Below are 12,393 nucleotides of genomic sequence, written 5' to 3'. Positions count from 1 at the left end.
TGGACTTCTGAGGACAAGGGGGGGATAAACAGGAGGATGTACACGAGCATCTGCCTGAGAACGGAAGTAAAACAAGATTCCAAAACCTAGAGGGGAGATGACAGGAGGAGAGAGATATAACGCCGCTACACAAAGCCATAGATAGACATCCAGTCAAAGAGCAGCATAAACAGTGTCATTTATCAGGTCAGTTTATTAGATCAGAAGTGTGCAACCAACCGTCAGAAACATATCTCGCTTCGATTTTTTATTTCTAGGATGTTTTTGCACCATCTGATCTTGTGTCTTATCTGACATACAAAGAGCAACATCAACATCTTTCTTTGTCATCAACTTCTGCCGCCTCCTGCTGCGAGTAAGTTTTTGCACCGATCTCAGTCGGTGCGAGCGTCTCGGGGTTCTCGCCCGACTCTTGTTTCCGGGGTGAGGTGGATCTGCCGTGGGGGGCAGCTGACAGCCATCCAAGACGCCGCGAGCCGTACTCCGCGTGAAGAATGCCCAGCCGCGCTTGGCCAAGCCGGCCGACCCGGGCCCGACGGCGGGCCTCTACATGGAGCGATCGCAGAGCCGCATCAGCCTGTCGGCGTCCTTCGAGGCCCTCGCCATCTACTTCCCCTGCATGAACTCCTTCGATGAGGACGATGGGGGTGAGTGGGAGTGACACACACACACACACACACACACACACACACAATACCACAACAAGATTGAGGAGCCATACATAAAACATGGGACGCAAGGCACATGTTGTTTGTCACCAGTCTGCTGGAAAACTGATGCTTCCATCCACACGTCGGGCAGTGTATTATGTAAATCTGTCGTGGCTCAGAGGACAGTCTCGTTCAGTAAATCACCTTACAACAGACGCATGTCCCGCAAAAACGTATGTGGTTTCTGTTTGTGACTGCGCTGATCTAGGCCGGTTTTTCCAATATCCAGTATTTGCATTTTTATTTGATAACATGTTAAATGTTCGATCCCATGGGACTTGCCGACATTTGGTGCTGAAACAATTAGCTAGTAACAGATGAGTCAACCCACAGAAAATTAATTGTCATCAGTTTTGATAATGGATGGAAGTCGTTTATGGAAAAACAAAATTGCCAGACATTCTCTGGTTCCAGCCTCTCAAATGGGACGATTTGCTGCTGCTCTCTGTTTTGTGTCATTAAAATGAGCATCTGTTGGTGTTTGGACTGTTGGCTGGACAAAACGAGACATGTGAAGATATCATCTTGGACTCCGGGGAAACTGGGATGATTTCTCGCTGTTCTGAGATTCAACAGAGCGAATGAGTCATCTATTATTTGAAAAGACAATGGAAAGACTGAATGAAACTGAAAATATGCGTTAGCTGCTAGCGCTGACAGTACAGACGTGACTGATGAATTGTGGCAAAAAAAACCCCAAAACAATCTCAGTTAAATTAGACCAAGATTGGAATGTGTCGTTGGTATGTGTTAGTGTGTGCGTTTGCACACCTGTGTTGTGATGTCAGGTTTTCTATGATGAGACTGTCTGTAGCATAAAACATTTCCCCAAATCGAAAGGATCGGATGATGTGATGCACTTTTCTCTAAACTGGTAATATCGCTGCACTTCATTACTCCGGATTTTCTGCTATGCTAGCCCAGTTCTGGACCGTCCTTCCGCGCAGATTTGAGCAAATGTTACGTTCGTTCTGTATGTGCGGGAAAAGCACGGCCGGAGAAACAACAAACTTTGATGAGAATGCGTGTTTGCACAGGATAGTGCTAAGTAGGTCACAGATGTCCCGTCAAAAACAATCAAGATGCGCGGTTAATAACGTTAACACACATCACACACACACACAACCACAAAAAAAAAAAACAACTGTCTGAGTTACAGAAGCTAGTGGAACAAGGGCTTGCTTGGAGACTTGGCCCAAGACAACATCCAACACGGCCACCGAGGCTGGATTACACATTGGGTCAAGTGGGTAGCTGCATCATTCGCTGCACGTCGTGTAGATTGTCCCTGGCTAACAATCTAGATTTAAAGGTGACCTGTGGCGTTTCTGACCCCTAGTAGCGCTATGGAGCAGTTTTCCGGTGACTGAGCCACACTGATCTACCGGTGGGTGGTAGTGCGCCAAGATGTGCAGCAATGCGCTGGCAGAGGCAGGAGAGAAGAAGATGGACGTAAATCATGCTGGTTTCTGACTTTTTCCAAATGTGTTATTCGGAATGAAATGCATTCATCATGTTAGATTACACACAGTATAACCCCCGAATTTAAAGACAACCGTTGTTGTTTAAAAGGAAACTCCACGGAGCAGTATTTCAATTTATAGTCAGCTCACACGACGCGACACATATCCATAGTGAAGCTGCGTTTTATCAAAAATACCACAAACTATACCACACTAATGAAAGCTAAGTGTTATTCCAGCATAGGAGTTCTGGTTACAGTGGACATAACTGCAACTCGGAGGCAAAGGGGGACATAACACATTGCACCGGGTTCAGTAGAGGCCAAATAGTACATTTTTTGTCTAGGGTCCCCTAACATGTAAAATGGGCCACGGCCACCAGAGGTGTAGAGATCACCAACGTGTTCATAATGGAACGAAAAAAACGAGCGAAACAAAGGCAGCGGCGGGGTCAGCGGTATCTAATACAGTTGGGTTTTTTTTGTTGGAACAGTTTGTACATGACCAAATAGCCTGCTTGGCTGAAACCACCTGTTTTAATTATTTACATAGTAAATCACAGTCATTTTCAATCCCAGAGTTGCAGCGGCTCACTCAGACAAAAACCGCTCACCCAAAGCTCTGAGAGGGCAGCTCGTTTGTTTTTAGCAATATCTTGCGCAACACTCACACGTGCGGCTTCGCAGCAACACACATGGTTGTGGGCATCTAATTGCTTTCGTGCTATCTGATTCTCAGTGAGACCCACAGCTGGAGAGGGGGAGGAATGTGAGAGGAAAACAGCGAGGATGATTGTGACTGTGCTCCGTTTTTCGGACAGACTGCACTCTGGTAGGGATGTGCGGCCTGTAATTATCACCGATAACGGCGCTGCGCGCTGGACCAAGATCCGTTTGAATCGTGCCGGAGAGAGTCAGTGTCTCACCTGTGCCAGTAGAGCTAAACATGGCGGACTTTAGTGTCCTCGGGTTTAAGGTGTTCACAAACCACAGGTCAACAGCTCCACAATCTTTAGCTTCCACTGAACTTTCTGCGAGTCGTCCTTTCCGTGCTCCGGTGACCTAGGAGTTAAGGCACCGACCATAAACGAACTGGCACCTTGCCTGTTTGCGTCCAGCCGGGGACCTTTGTCTCTCTCTTCCCTTATTTCCTGCCTTCCCTACTGTGGACATATCATAGAGGTATAAAAAAATGCCCCTAAGATTGTTTTAAATGTAGTGATGATTACAATGCACATATTATTATTATCATCATCATTACTATTATTATTATTGTTCATGACTGTTAGCAGCTAGCGGTGTTCACTGCTCCTATGAAGTCAGCGCGCTCTCATCTAAGTGCCTCCTGTTGTTATTGTTATCAAACGTGCTTTATTTTTATTTTTTTCTTCTTTTTCTTGCGCGTCTTGCTGCCGTTAAACATTAGTATCGTTATGAATATATTGTAAGATGTCCTGGGATGAAACGTCATCCAGGGAACGTGTAGCCCAACTCCAGACGTCAACTGGAGGTGTTTCAGAAGCGGAACGTCTGCTGATCAGCAGCCACATTTACTAATATCGTTTTAGGTTGTTGTTGCTGACATTTTTCATATTTTACAGTATTGAAATTTTGATGCTTTGTAGCTTTACTCCACACGCTCCTGTATTTTATTACCTCAGCTATATATATTAAGAGCGGTAGAATAAATGCCTTTGTCAGTGAAAAATGAAATTTCATGATATTATTATAAAGTATGCTAGATGACTCGTAATAACCCTGGTGATCACTCCTCTGGCTTTTCGCGGAGCTGAGGTTGAAATTCAGCTTCGTCCCGTGACTAAACTAAGCCGGTGAACATGGTGAAGATTGGACCTGCTAAACGTAAAGCGTGTTTAACATGGTCATAGTGAGCGAGTTAGCTTGCTTACGTTAGCGCCAATGTGCCTAAGCGCGGACACAGAGAGCCGCTAGCGTGGCTGTAGGCTCTCATGCTGGTTAAATGGGACATCCTTTGTATTTAACTTCACTTTGATATTACTTCTCATGATATATATATATTTTTTTCGTGGCATCTTAAAGTGCCATTAATTTGAATTTAGTCGTATCTGTGCTTCTGTGATTCTAGCAACTACAAATCGTCGGCTTTCATAAAGCAACGGAATGTGTTTTGTAAGTGAACAGATCCCAGTGATGTTTAGCCGTCTTGGGCTAAACCACACGGGACTCTCTCACACACACATCACGGTCCTCTCCAAAGCTAATTCACGCCGTCCGCTGCTTCCTAAGCGTGTGTGTGTGTGTGTGTGTGTGTTTACTGAGGCCAACCAAGAAAACAGTCTGGTGAAGGGCGGCATGCTGGGAGCGTCACCTGCGTGGAGGTGTGAATAATTCTTTTTTTTTTTTTTCCACACTCGGGATTTCAGCCCGCCGATGCTCCTTTGCTCTTCTGGGCGTGTCCACGGAAAACGGGGGTGGGTGGGGGGGCGAATCGATATCCAAACTGAAACACAAACAGTTGAAATACCCTCCACGCACTCCTGTAGCGGTGTGAGCCCTACGCAAACGCGCTCGGGCTCTCGCCGACACAAACACACGCCTGCGTGAGCACTCACGCAGTCAGATATAGAATATGGGTCATCCGATGCCTGTGCTCGTACATTTGTACACCCAGTTGTGATTGTAGGTGCGCGAGCGCCCACGCTGACGCGGGACCCACGTCTCCAGACACACGCTGGCGCACACACAGACACCAGAGCAGTGTGTGAGGTAATCAGAGCGGCGCGGCAGGCCGTGGTTTGTGGCTCTCGGTCTAATTAAATGCTAATATGGCTGCTGATTGTGGCTGACTGCAGCTAAATAGAGGCCTGATTGCAGGTTAATTCTCTCCCTCTCCTTCCCTGTCTCATTGTCTCTCTGTCACACTTTTAACTCTCCCTCGGTCCACTCCTCACTCCGTGGTTTACTAATCCTGTTTGCAGGTTAACTCTGTCTTTCCACCTCAAATTGTCTTTTAATCGCTCCCCCCTCCCGATTTCTTTGTCTTTCTCTCCTCTCCCCTCGCTCTCTTTGTCTTCATTTTTCTTCCCCCTCGCTTCAGTTTGGTTTAAGTCAAACGTGTTTCGCTGGCTGGACAGGAGGGAGGTCTGCCCACGAGAAAATCCACGAGAGGTGTCGGAGGACATTTTTTTATGATGAATCATGCCCTCAAATTTGGTCATCTGTGACCGTCAAGAAGGAAAACGGGATCGTATGAACAATTGATCAAATATTTTCACAAAGCGTATGTGGTGCCTCATTAAAACTGACAACTGGCTCATATTCAGTCATCTTTTTGGTTGTGTTCCCTGAGTCAATAGCCATGAATTTACACTGTAAAAGTGCAGACGCACCTTAAAATACTAGTAAGTAGTAAAGGTAGGTAAGGTGAGTTTAGCTGTTTTTTCCTTTTACTGTCTCTTTGGTAGAACAACAACAACAACAAAAAAGAAATTAATCCCAACGTTTCCTCGCATCTCTCTCTCAGACCTAAATTTCCGTTTTCTGTTTTTCCTCTCACGTCTCACAGATGATCAGCGGACAGAACACACACACACACACACACACACACACACACACACACACACACACACACACACACACACACACACACACACACACACACCCTCATGTATGTGTTATCTGCTGGCTCAGGTGTCGGGTTTCACTGCTGTTGGTGACAGGCCGACAGCTGACGTGATTCTCCCGCATTACGGAGAAAAACATGCAACGCTAAATGTACACCGACTCAAAACAACGTCCAGCGTCCGCTCTCCCCCCTAAGGGAAAAAAACCCCCAAAGGTCACGGTGTTTACAGTAATGTAGTTTGTTCCAGACGTTCCTCACTGTCCTTCAGATTTTCTCATCCTCCACTTCTTGCAGTGTTTCCTACATTTCCCAGAAGGCTCCTCGACGACTTCCAGACAACAAGCGTCTACTTGTTGCAGTCGGCTGTGGTTTTTTTTTTTTTTTTTTTTTACACGAAAGCGGCGAGGGGTTATAACGTAACAAAAGCTCTTCCAGTTCAGAAACGTGATACGTGTCTGTTACTCAAAAGCAGTCGCCGCATTTTGTTCAGGCTCGTTTCCTGCTTCAGTCCTATGCGCTTCACCACTAAACTGCTGTATCCCATTCGCCAAAGCTTTCGACTGCTGGCACGAACAGTTCAACCACATGGTGGGGCGGTTGGTTCTGTAGGACCGAGCGCATGTAATTAGCTGAGGGGAAAAGCTCTTCGTGCTGTCAGTAGGAATGCGTGACTCTCATGGCTTCCCAGCTGAGGCCCCACGCTCAGGCCAACCCCAAATCGTCCAGAAAACACACCGTCACACACACACACACACGCCTCTTGCAAGAACGTATGAGTTATTTTTCAGTTAAACACCCGTAGGCATCAGCGGCAGGAACGTGTGCGTTGGATCTGCAGTCTCACAGGCACTTTCGCTAAGCGTTTCCGTCACCGGGATCTCGCGGCAGTCGACCTTCCCTTCGCTGATCTCGCCCAGAGATCGAGCGACCGACTCCGGTTTAGGCCGGGGCTGGGAGGAGCGTCGTGGATTCAGCTCAGCTGTTCAAACCGCCTGCCAGTGTAATAACCTCTACCTGGTCTGTACAGGTAACTCACGTGCTTGTGGAAGAGTTGTTCCCACTCCTTTCGGGGTGTTGGCGGTAATGATTTATGTGGCGTAGCTCATCCACGTACCGCTGGCTTGCTCAAACCTGTACAATGATGTATCACATTTTCTGAGCTTGTTGCATGCTGTGCATAGTAAAAGTAAGTCTTACAGAATGAAAATACCCCAGTATTTACCGATATATAAGTACATTTTTTTATCCTGGTGATATACTTACTGTAGTTACTATACTTTACAATTCTGTAGACTAGTGACATTTTTTGTACGATCTAATTCTATAAATGTCTTCGTCACGTGTCACTGATGATAAAAAGTAGATGACGGTGATGATAACTACTGTGTACTGAACAAAAGGCCTAAAGAAAGCAAAAGTACATCGGCGAAAGCTGTTTTTAAAAAAATAATGTTTGAGTGTTTTAGGGAGCATTTTTTTTTTTTTTCCTCTGAGACTTATTCTCGTTCATTCTGCTCTTTCCATTTATCAGATGGAGGAAAAAAATCTCAGAAACAGAACAGACGCCGCTTCTGCTGCTGCTCAATTTTCTGCTCGTAGGGACCAAATGTTCTCACAAGAAGAGAAAAATGAGAAAATATTTCAAAGTGAGGAGGTTTTTTTTTTTTTTTTTTTCAGACACTTACTCCTGAAGAGGCAAATTTAGGATTAAAGTTTGGGTTTATGGTGAAGATTAGATCTAGGATTACGTGATTACATTTGGGTCACAGGTAAACTTAAAGGTTTATTCTGACTGTACTGTCCTGCTGAAACTATCCTAAAAGGTTCCAACTCCGCAGAATCCACGTTTCCCCTCAAAGACACTGAGCCTCTTTAGTCAAAGAAGTTATGAGTTATGTCAGTGTACATCAGGTACTACGGCATAAAAATAGCAGCTTGAGATGTAACTCATTGTCTTCAGCGAATCAGAGGATAGAAAGAGAGCGAAGGGAAGGGAGGGAGGAAGGAAGGAAGGAAGGAAGGATGGGAGGAACGCAAGTGGAGAGGAGGAGATGGGAGGATGGGGGGACAAATGTAAGCAGAGTGGGGACTGATGGATGGTGGAGACTAAAGAAAGAAAGGGGGATGAAGAAAAGGACGGGGGGGGGGTGGAAAGAAGCAGATGGGAATAGATATGGAGAGAAAGAAAGCGGCATCAATCATACATCCAACAGGGGTCACATGCGTGGAAGGGGAGGCGGAGGGAGAGGAGGGAAGCAGCGAAGAGGGATAGAGGTGAAAGAACGTTGGGAGGAGGGAGGGAGGAAGTGAGAATTTTGAAATTAAAAAGGCTCAGTAGGTCTCGTTTCCCCTCCTTGCTCGTTACCCTGACAGTTTATTCTTTCTTCCTTCCTCTCGCATCTCCAATCTTTTTCCTCCCTACAATCCTTCCCTCCCTCCTGCCCTTTTCTTCACTCTGTCATCACTCTCTCCTCATTCCTGCTTTCAAATCACACGGAGGCCAAGCACAGAGAGGACAGAGTGGGAGCCAAAGGAAAGACACATAAAGATAGGTTTCCAAGCTGAAGCAAATCGTACAATGCTGTGTAACAGTCATGTTTTTAATGAAATGTTTTTAGAGGGGGAAAAAAAAATGCAGTGAAAAGATTTCCATCCGAGGGAACGCTGCGAATGTGTGGCCACGATAATGTATAGTGCAAAAAATGAGGCAGAAAGATGCATGGAGCTGATGTCAACGACGTGAGTTATAAAGGAAAAAGAATGGAGGAGAAAAAAGAGGGGGGGAACGAGAGGAGGAGCGAGGTCTCTGCTGCGCTCCTCCGAGCTCGAGAGATGACCCAGAAAAGTCAGGGGTAAAAAATGGTCTGCCAGGAAAGGAGGTCTATTCTATAGGGAGGGAGAGGGGGGGGTTAGAGGAGGTGAAGGCCGTAGGTGTTCATTTGTTACACTGAGCAGTATGACAGCAGGGAAGGTGTTGTTCAGCTGGTCGTAGTCTGATGCAGGAGCCGTGGCTGTGGTTGTTGTTTTTCTCACCGTGAGGTAACGAAAAACCGCACCGGGCACCTCAGCAGCACCCGGCGGCAGGGAGAGCTTTGATAAATTCGGATCTCAGTACCGACAGATTATAATGTAATATGGCGTCCAGCGAGCCTTTGAGTCTTTACAGCAAAAAGGAGTGAGGGGGCCAGCTGTCACTGGCCTGAGCGCGGCTCGGTGCCGTATAAGAGACCCCTTACCCCTTATGTCGGCAGGATCCGGCTGCACCGCCTTCTGCTCTTCAGCAGCCACATTTTTCTAAAACAATTCAGAGTTGCTCTGCCGTCACGTCTCGAGTTTCGCAGCGCGTCGGGTCCACATTTGCAGCACGCGTAGATGCTTTACGGCTGTGCTTAATTTCGGCAGCCGCCCGTGCCGCTAACTTTGTCTGTCAGCGCCCGTTTCGTCGGTGGAGCCGATCTCACAGCACAGCTGCGCTCGTTATTGGTCCATTTTGTCGGGTGATGTAGTGGTAATGATTTTATCTGCGGCGAAAACCACCTTGGTAATGAGTGCTCTAGCCTGTTTATGAGCTGTGATACTATTTCACAGCTCGTGAATAGGAGTTCCAACATCTAACAAGAGAAACAGAAAAACACATACAGGAGAACAACTGTATGGTGAGTTTGGCCTCATTAAAACACAGTAGACTATCGTCTGTATTGTCTCCCTCCCTCCTTCTCTATGTTCGGTCTCTAACTCACTAATTAAAAACAAGAAAAGAATAGTTTTGCTGTATATAACTGATCTATGTAGGGAAAACAAAACAAAAAAAATAAAGAGTTTGCTGACCTTTATTTCACTGTAATTCAACTTGGATCCTTTTTAATTAGTTGCTTCCCCTGTCATTGTTAATGACTGATCAAAATTGTGCGGTGGGTTAGGGGGTGTGAACCTTTTTGTTCTGAAGGGGGGCATGCCAGGAATAGTTTGCGTAGAGTGAAAGTGCGTCCAGGGATTTTGTTTTCCGTTTGCTCTGCCTCTAAAGCTTGCTTTGTCCGAACACATCTTTAAAAGCACAGAGAGGAGAATTCCGCGTCGTGTGGCGCTGACTTAGTGGTTCTGACTTATACCCTGCTAGTCCTTGGGGAGCGCAGGTCATCCGCAGAGGACCTCCACCGTCTGCGGACTCTGTTTTGGGGCATCTCCACCAGCTGTTTCCCAGTCCTTTCATCTGTGCCTCGACCGACCTTCTCCAACCGTCCCTGGGTCTACTCCTCCTCTGGGAGCTCCAGCTGAGGGACCGTCTGGTGATGTTACGTGGGGCGGGGGGGGGGGGGGGTTTCTGAGACTACATCCAATCCATCCCCATTTCCTGACCCACGTTTGGCCAGCGTATTGTATTGCTTTGTCCTCAGCATTGTTCTGAGACATTTTCGACAAACGCGTCCATCCTGTCGTATGTGGTTCCAGTCGTTCTCCAGGTTTCCGCCACGTACACGAGTACTGACTGGACGTTGGTGTTGAATATCTGAAGTTCGGTCCATTGGGGTACCTCTTTTACGTGCCCCCCCCCAGTCCCTGTCCCGTACACGCTGGTTGGAACCGCTGAATCATTCTAAATTCTAACTATTCTCTTTGGCGTTTGGCATGAAAAGCATAAACGTTGCCTTCGCCTCCCTCATCCAACATGATGCTAGGTGGATGCAACTGGCCTTTAAACCAGCCATTCAGTGAGGTTTTACTGGATAAAGCCTGAGTGTATTGAAATAACATTTTCTTGGTGTTTGCAAATGAACGGGCGGCTTGTCGATAGCCAGTTAGCTATCACCACCTCGCACTCTGAGGATTGCCTAATTTCCTATTTCCGATAAAAAGCGAACACACTTTATATTTAGAAGTGTTCAGATTCAGTACGTGTTCTTGAATCCCCAGTCCTGACTATGGGGATTTTCTGCAATGGAGCAGCAAAGCTGCTGCTCTCAAGTTACCATTTACACTAGCTACTAACTCACTTAATGCTGTTAAAACAAACCAATGCCCTTTTAAATGCCCATTCAGGTTTGAAACTGTAGATTAGATAAAATTACACGAACCCCCGGGAACGCATGGGGATTGAAATGGAGGCGCAGAGAAGACACTGAAGAGACGGAGGCGTAGAGGTTGAAGAAAGAAGGAAAACATAAAGAAAGGAGAATGTAAAAAGGTAATGGAGGAAAATGAAGAATGGTCGGAGGAGAGAAAAGAAACGGAGGTCTGAATGATGCACGTCCAACAGGCCTGACTGTCCTGACAGGCTGCATTGTGACAGACCGAGAGCCGGAAGTCAAGTTGTCATGTGGGCTTCAAGTGGAGACAAAGCCAGACGAGACGGGCGCCGGCGAGCTCTGCGATGCCTCTTCAAACATACCGTTAGATAATAAATGAGAGTGTTCATTTCATTCTTAATGCCGCAGCCGGTTAACAGCCGTGCTTTGTGTCATAATGACGGGAAATCGCAGAGAGGCAATTTGAATGTGTTGATCTGACGAGCTCTGACAGCCAACCCCCCATTGTCTCCGATGACAGGTTAAATCCTCCCTTTCTGCTCAGGCAGCTTGTAAATTGCTCTGATATGAGTGCGTGTTAGGGGTGAAATAGAAATTCTATTTAAGAGGAGGGGGAAAAAAAACACATCGAAACCTTTTTTCTTTTATCTTTCTTTCACTTTGACCTGTTACTTTCCTCTTCACCTACTGATTCTTTTTGTATCTCCCTCTAATTTCCATCTTCTCACGCCTGTTTATTTTCCTCTTCCATTTTCCCTCCCTCCCTCTCCCTCTGTCTTTCTTTTCTTCTCTACGCCTCTTTTATGTTTCCTCTCGCCTTGTCATTTTTCTTTTCCTGTCTCCTCTTCAGTCCTCACCTCATCACCTCTAATTCTCTGCCTTCTCTTTCACCTCCCGCCCTCTCTCGTCTTCATCTCCCCTGCTCATCTCTCCTTTTCTCACCCCTGTCTTCTTCTCCCGTGACCTGCCCCTTCACCTCTCTCATCATGCGCTCCGGGTTACACTTCTCTTTATTCCTGTCCTGTCAAATATTTCAAAACCTAAAGCAAAACTTACAGTTTATAACAGCTTGGCTTTGGCTTTGTTGTGCTCAAGTGTCTGTGAAAAGTTTTCATTTTCAGTGTCCTTGTCTCCGCCGCTTATTTGCAGTCACAAATGTGTTTTATAGGAGGAAATGCAGTCCTCTGATGCTCTTTCTTTACGCATCTAAAAATTATCTGCAAAATTATCCATAACTGTTTTGTCTACTATATCTGCTCCTGCAAACTAAGAGAGGATTAAGGTTTTCTTTTATTGAGGCAACTAAAAGCAGCTGTTTAAGTTTAGAAACCGATGGACGTTTTTGTTTAAATATAACAAAAGCCATTGCTGGCTTGAAGCTTGAGGCAGGACACGATTACCCTTTCATATTTTGACCAAAGCCACAGTCCCTCTCAAATCTTAAAGAAATGACGTTTTGGCAAATTTGCACACGCGCTCTCTGACCGAGAGTTCGATTATTTGTGCTACGTCCAGCAGTCGGTTAGCCTAGCTTAGCACAAAGACTGGTAACAGGGAAACAGGCAGCCTGGCTCCGTCCAAAGTTAATGA

The 12,393-nt window shown here is 46.2% G+C and overlaps 1 protein-coding gene across 3 annotated transcripts in view; it reads left to right on the top strand.

The window, feature by feature from the left end:
- The first annotated feature begins 550 nt into the window (after positions 1-550).
- Positions 551-12,393, top strand: part of rims4 (regulating synaptic membrane exocytosis 4) — a 47,578-nt gene continuing 35,735 nt past the window's right edge. Inside the window, exons 1-2 of one of the 3 annotated variants that reach the window (XM_040115941.1) lie at positions 551-647; positions 8,680-8,687. In XM_040115941.1, coding sequence (XP_039971875.1) covers positions 551-647; positions 8,680-8,687 — 105 coding nt within the window. Of the gene's footprint in view, positions 652-8,679; positions 8,688-12,318; positions 12,325-12,393 lie in introns of all 3 variants that reach the window. The other 2 variants (XM_040115942.1, XM_040115940.1) reach the window with 2 other exon arrangements.

This window comes from Xiphias gladius, chromosome 21, assembly GCF_016859285.1.
Source record: "Xiphias gladius isolate SHS-SW01 ecotype Sanya breed wild chromosome 21, ASM1685928v1, whole genome shotgun sequence".
Taxonomy (NCBI): Eukaryota; Metazoa; Chordata; class Actinopteri; order Istiophoriformes; family Xiphiidae; genus Xiphias; species Xiphias gladius.
This window is presented reverse-complemented; position numbering and strand designations above follow the sequence as displayed.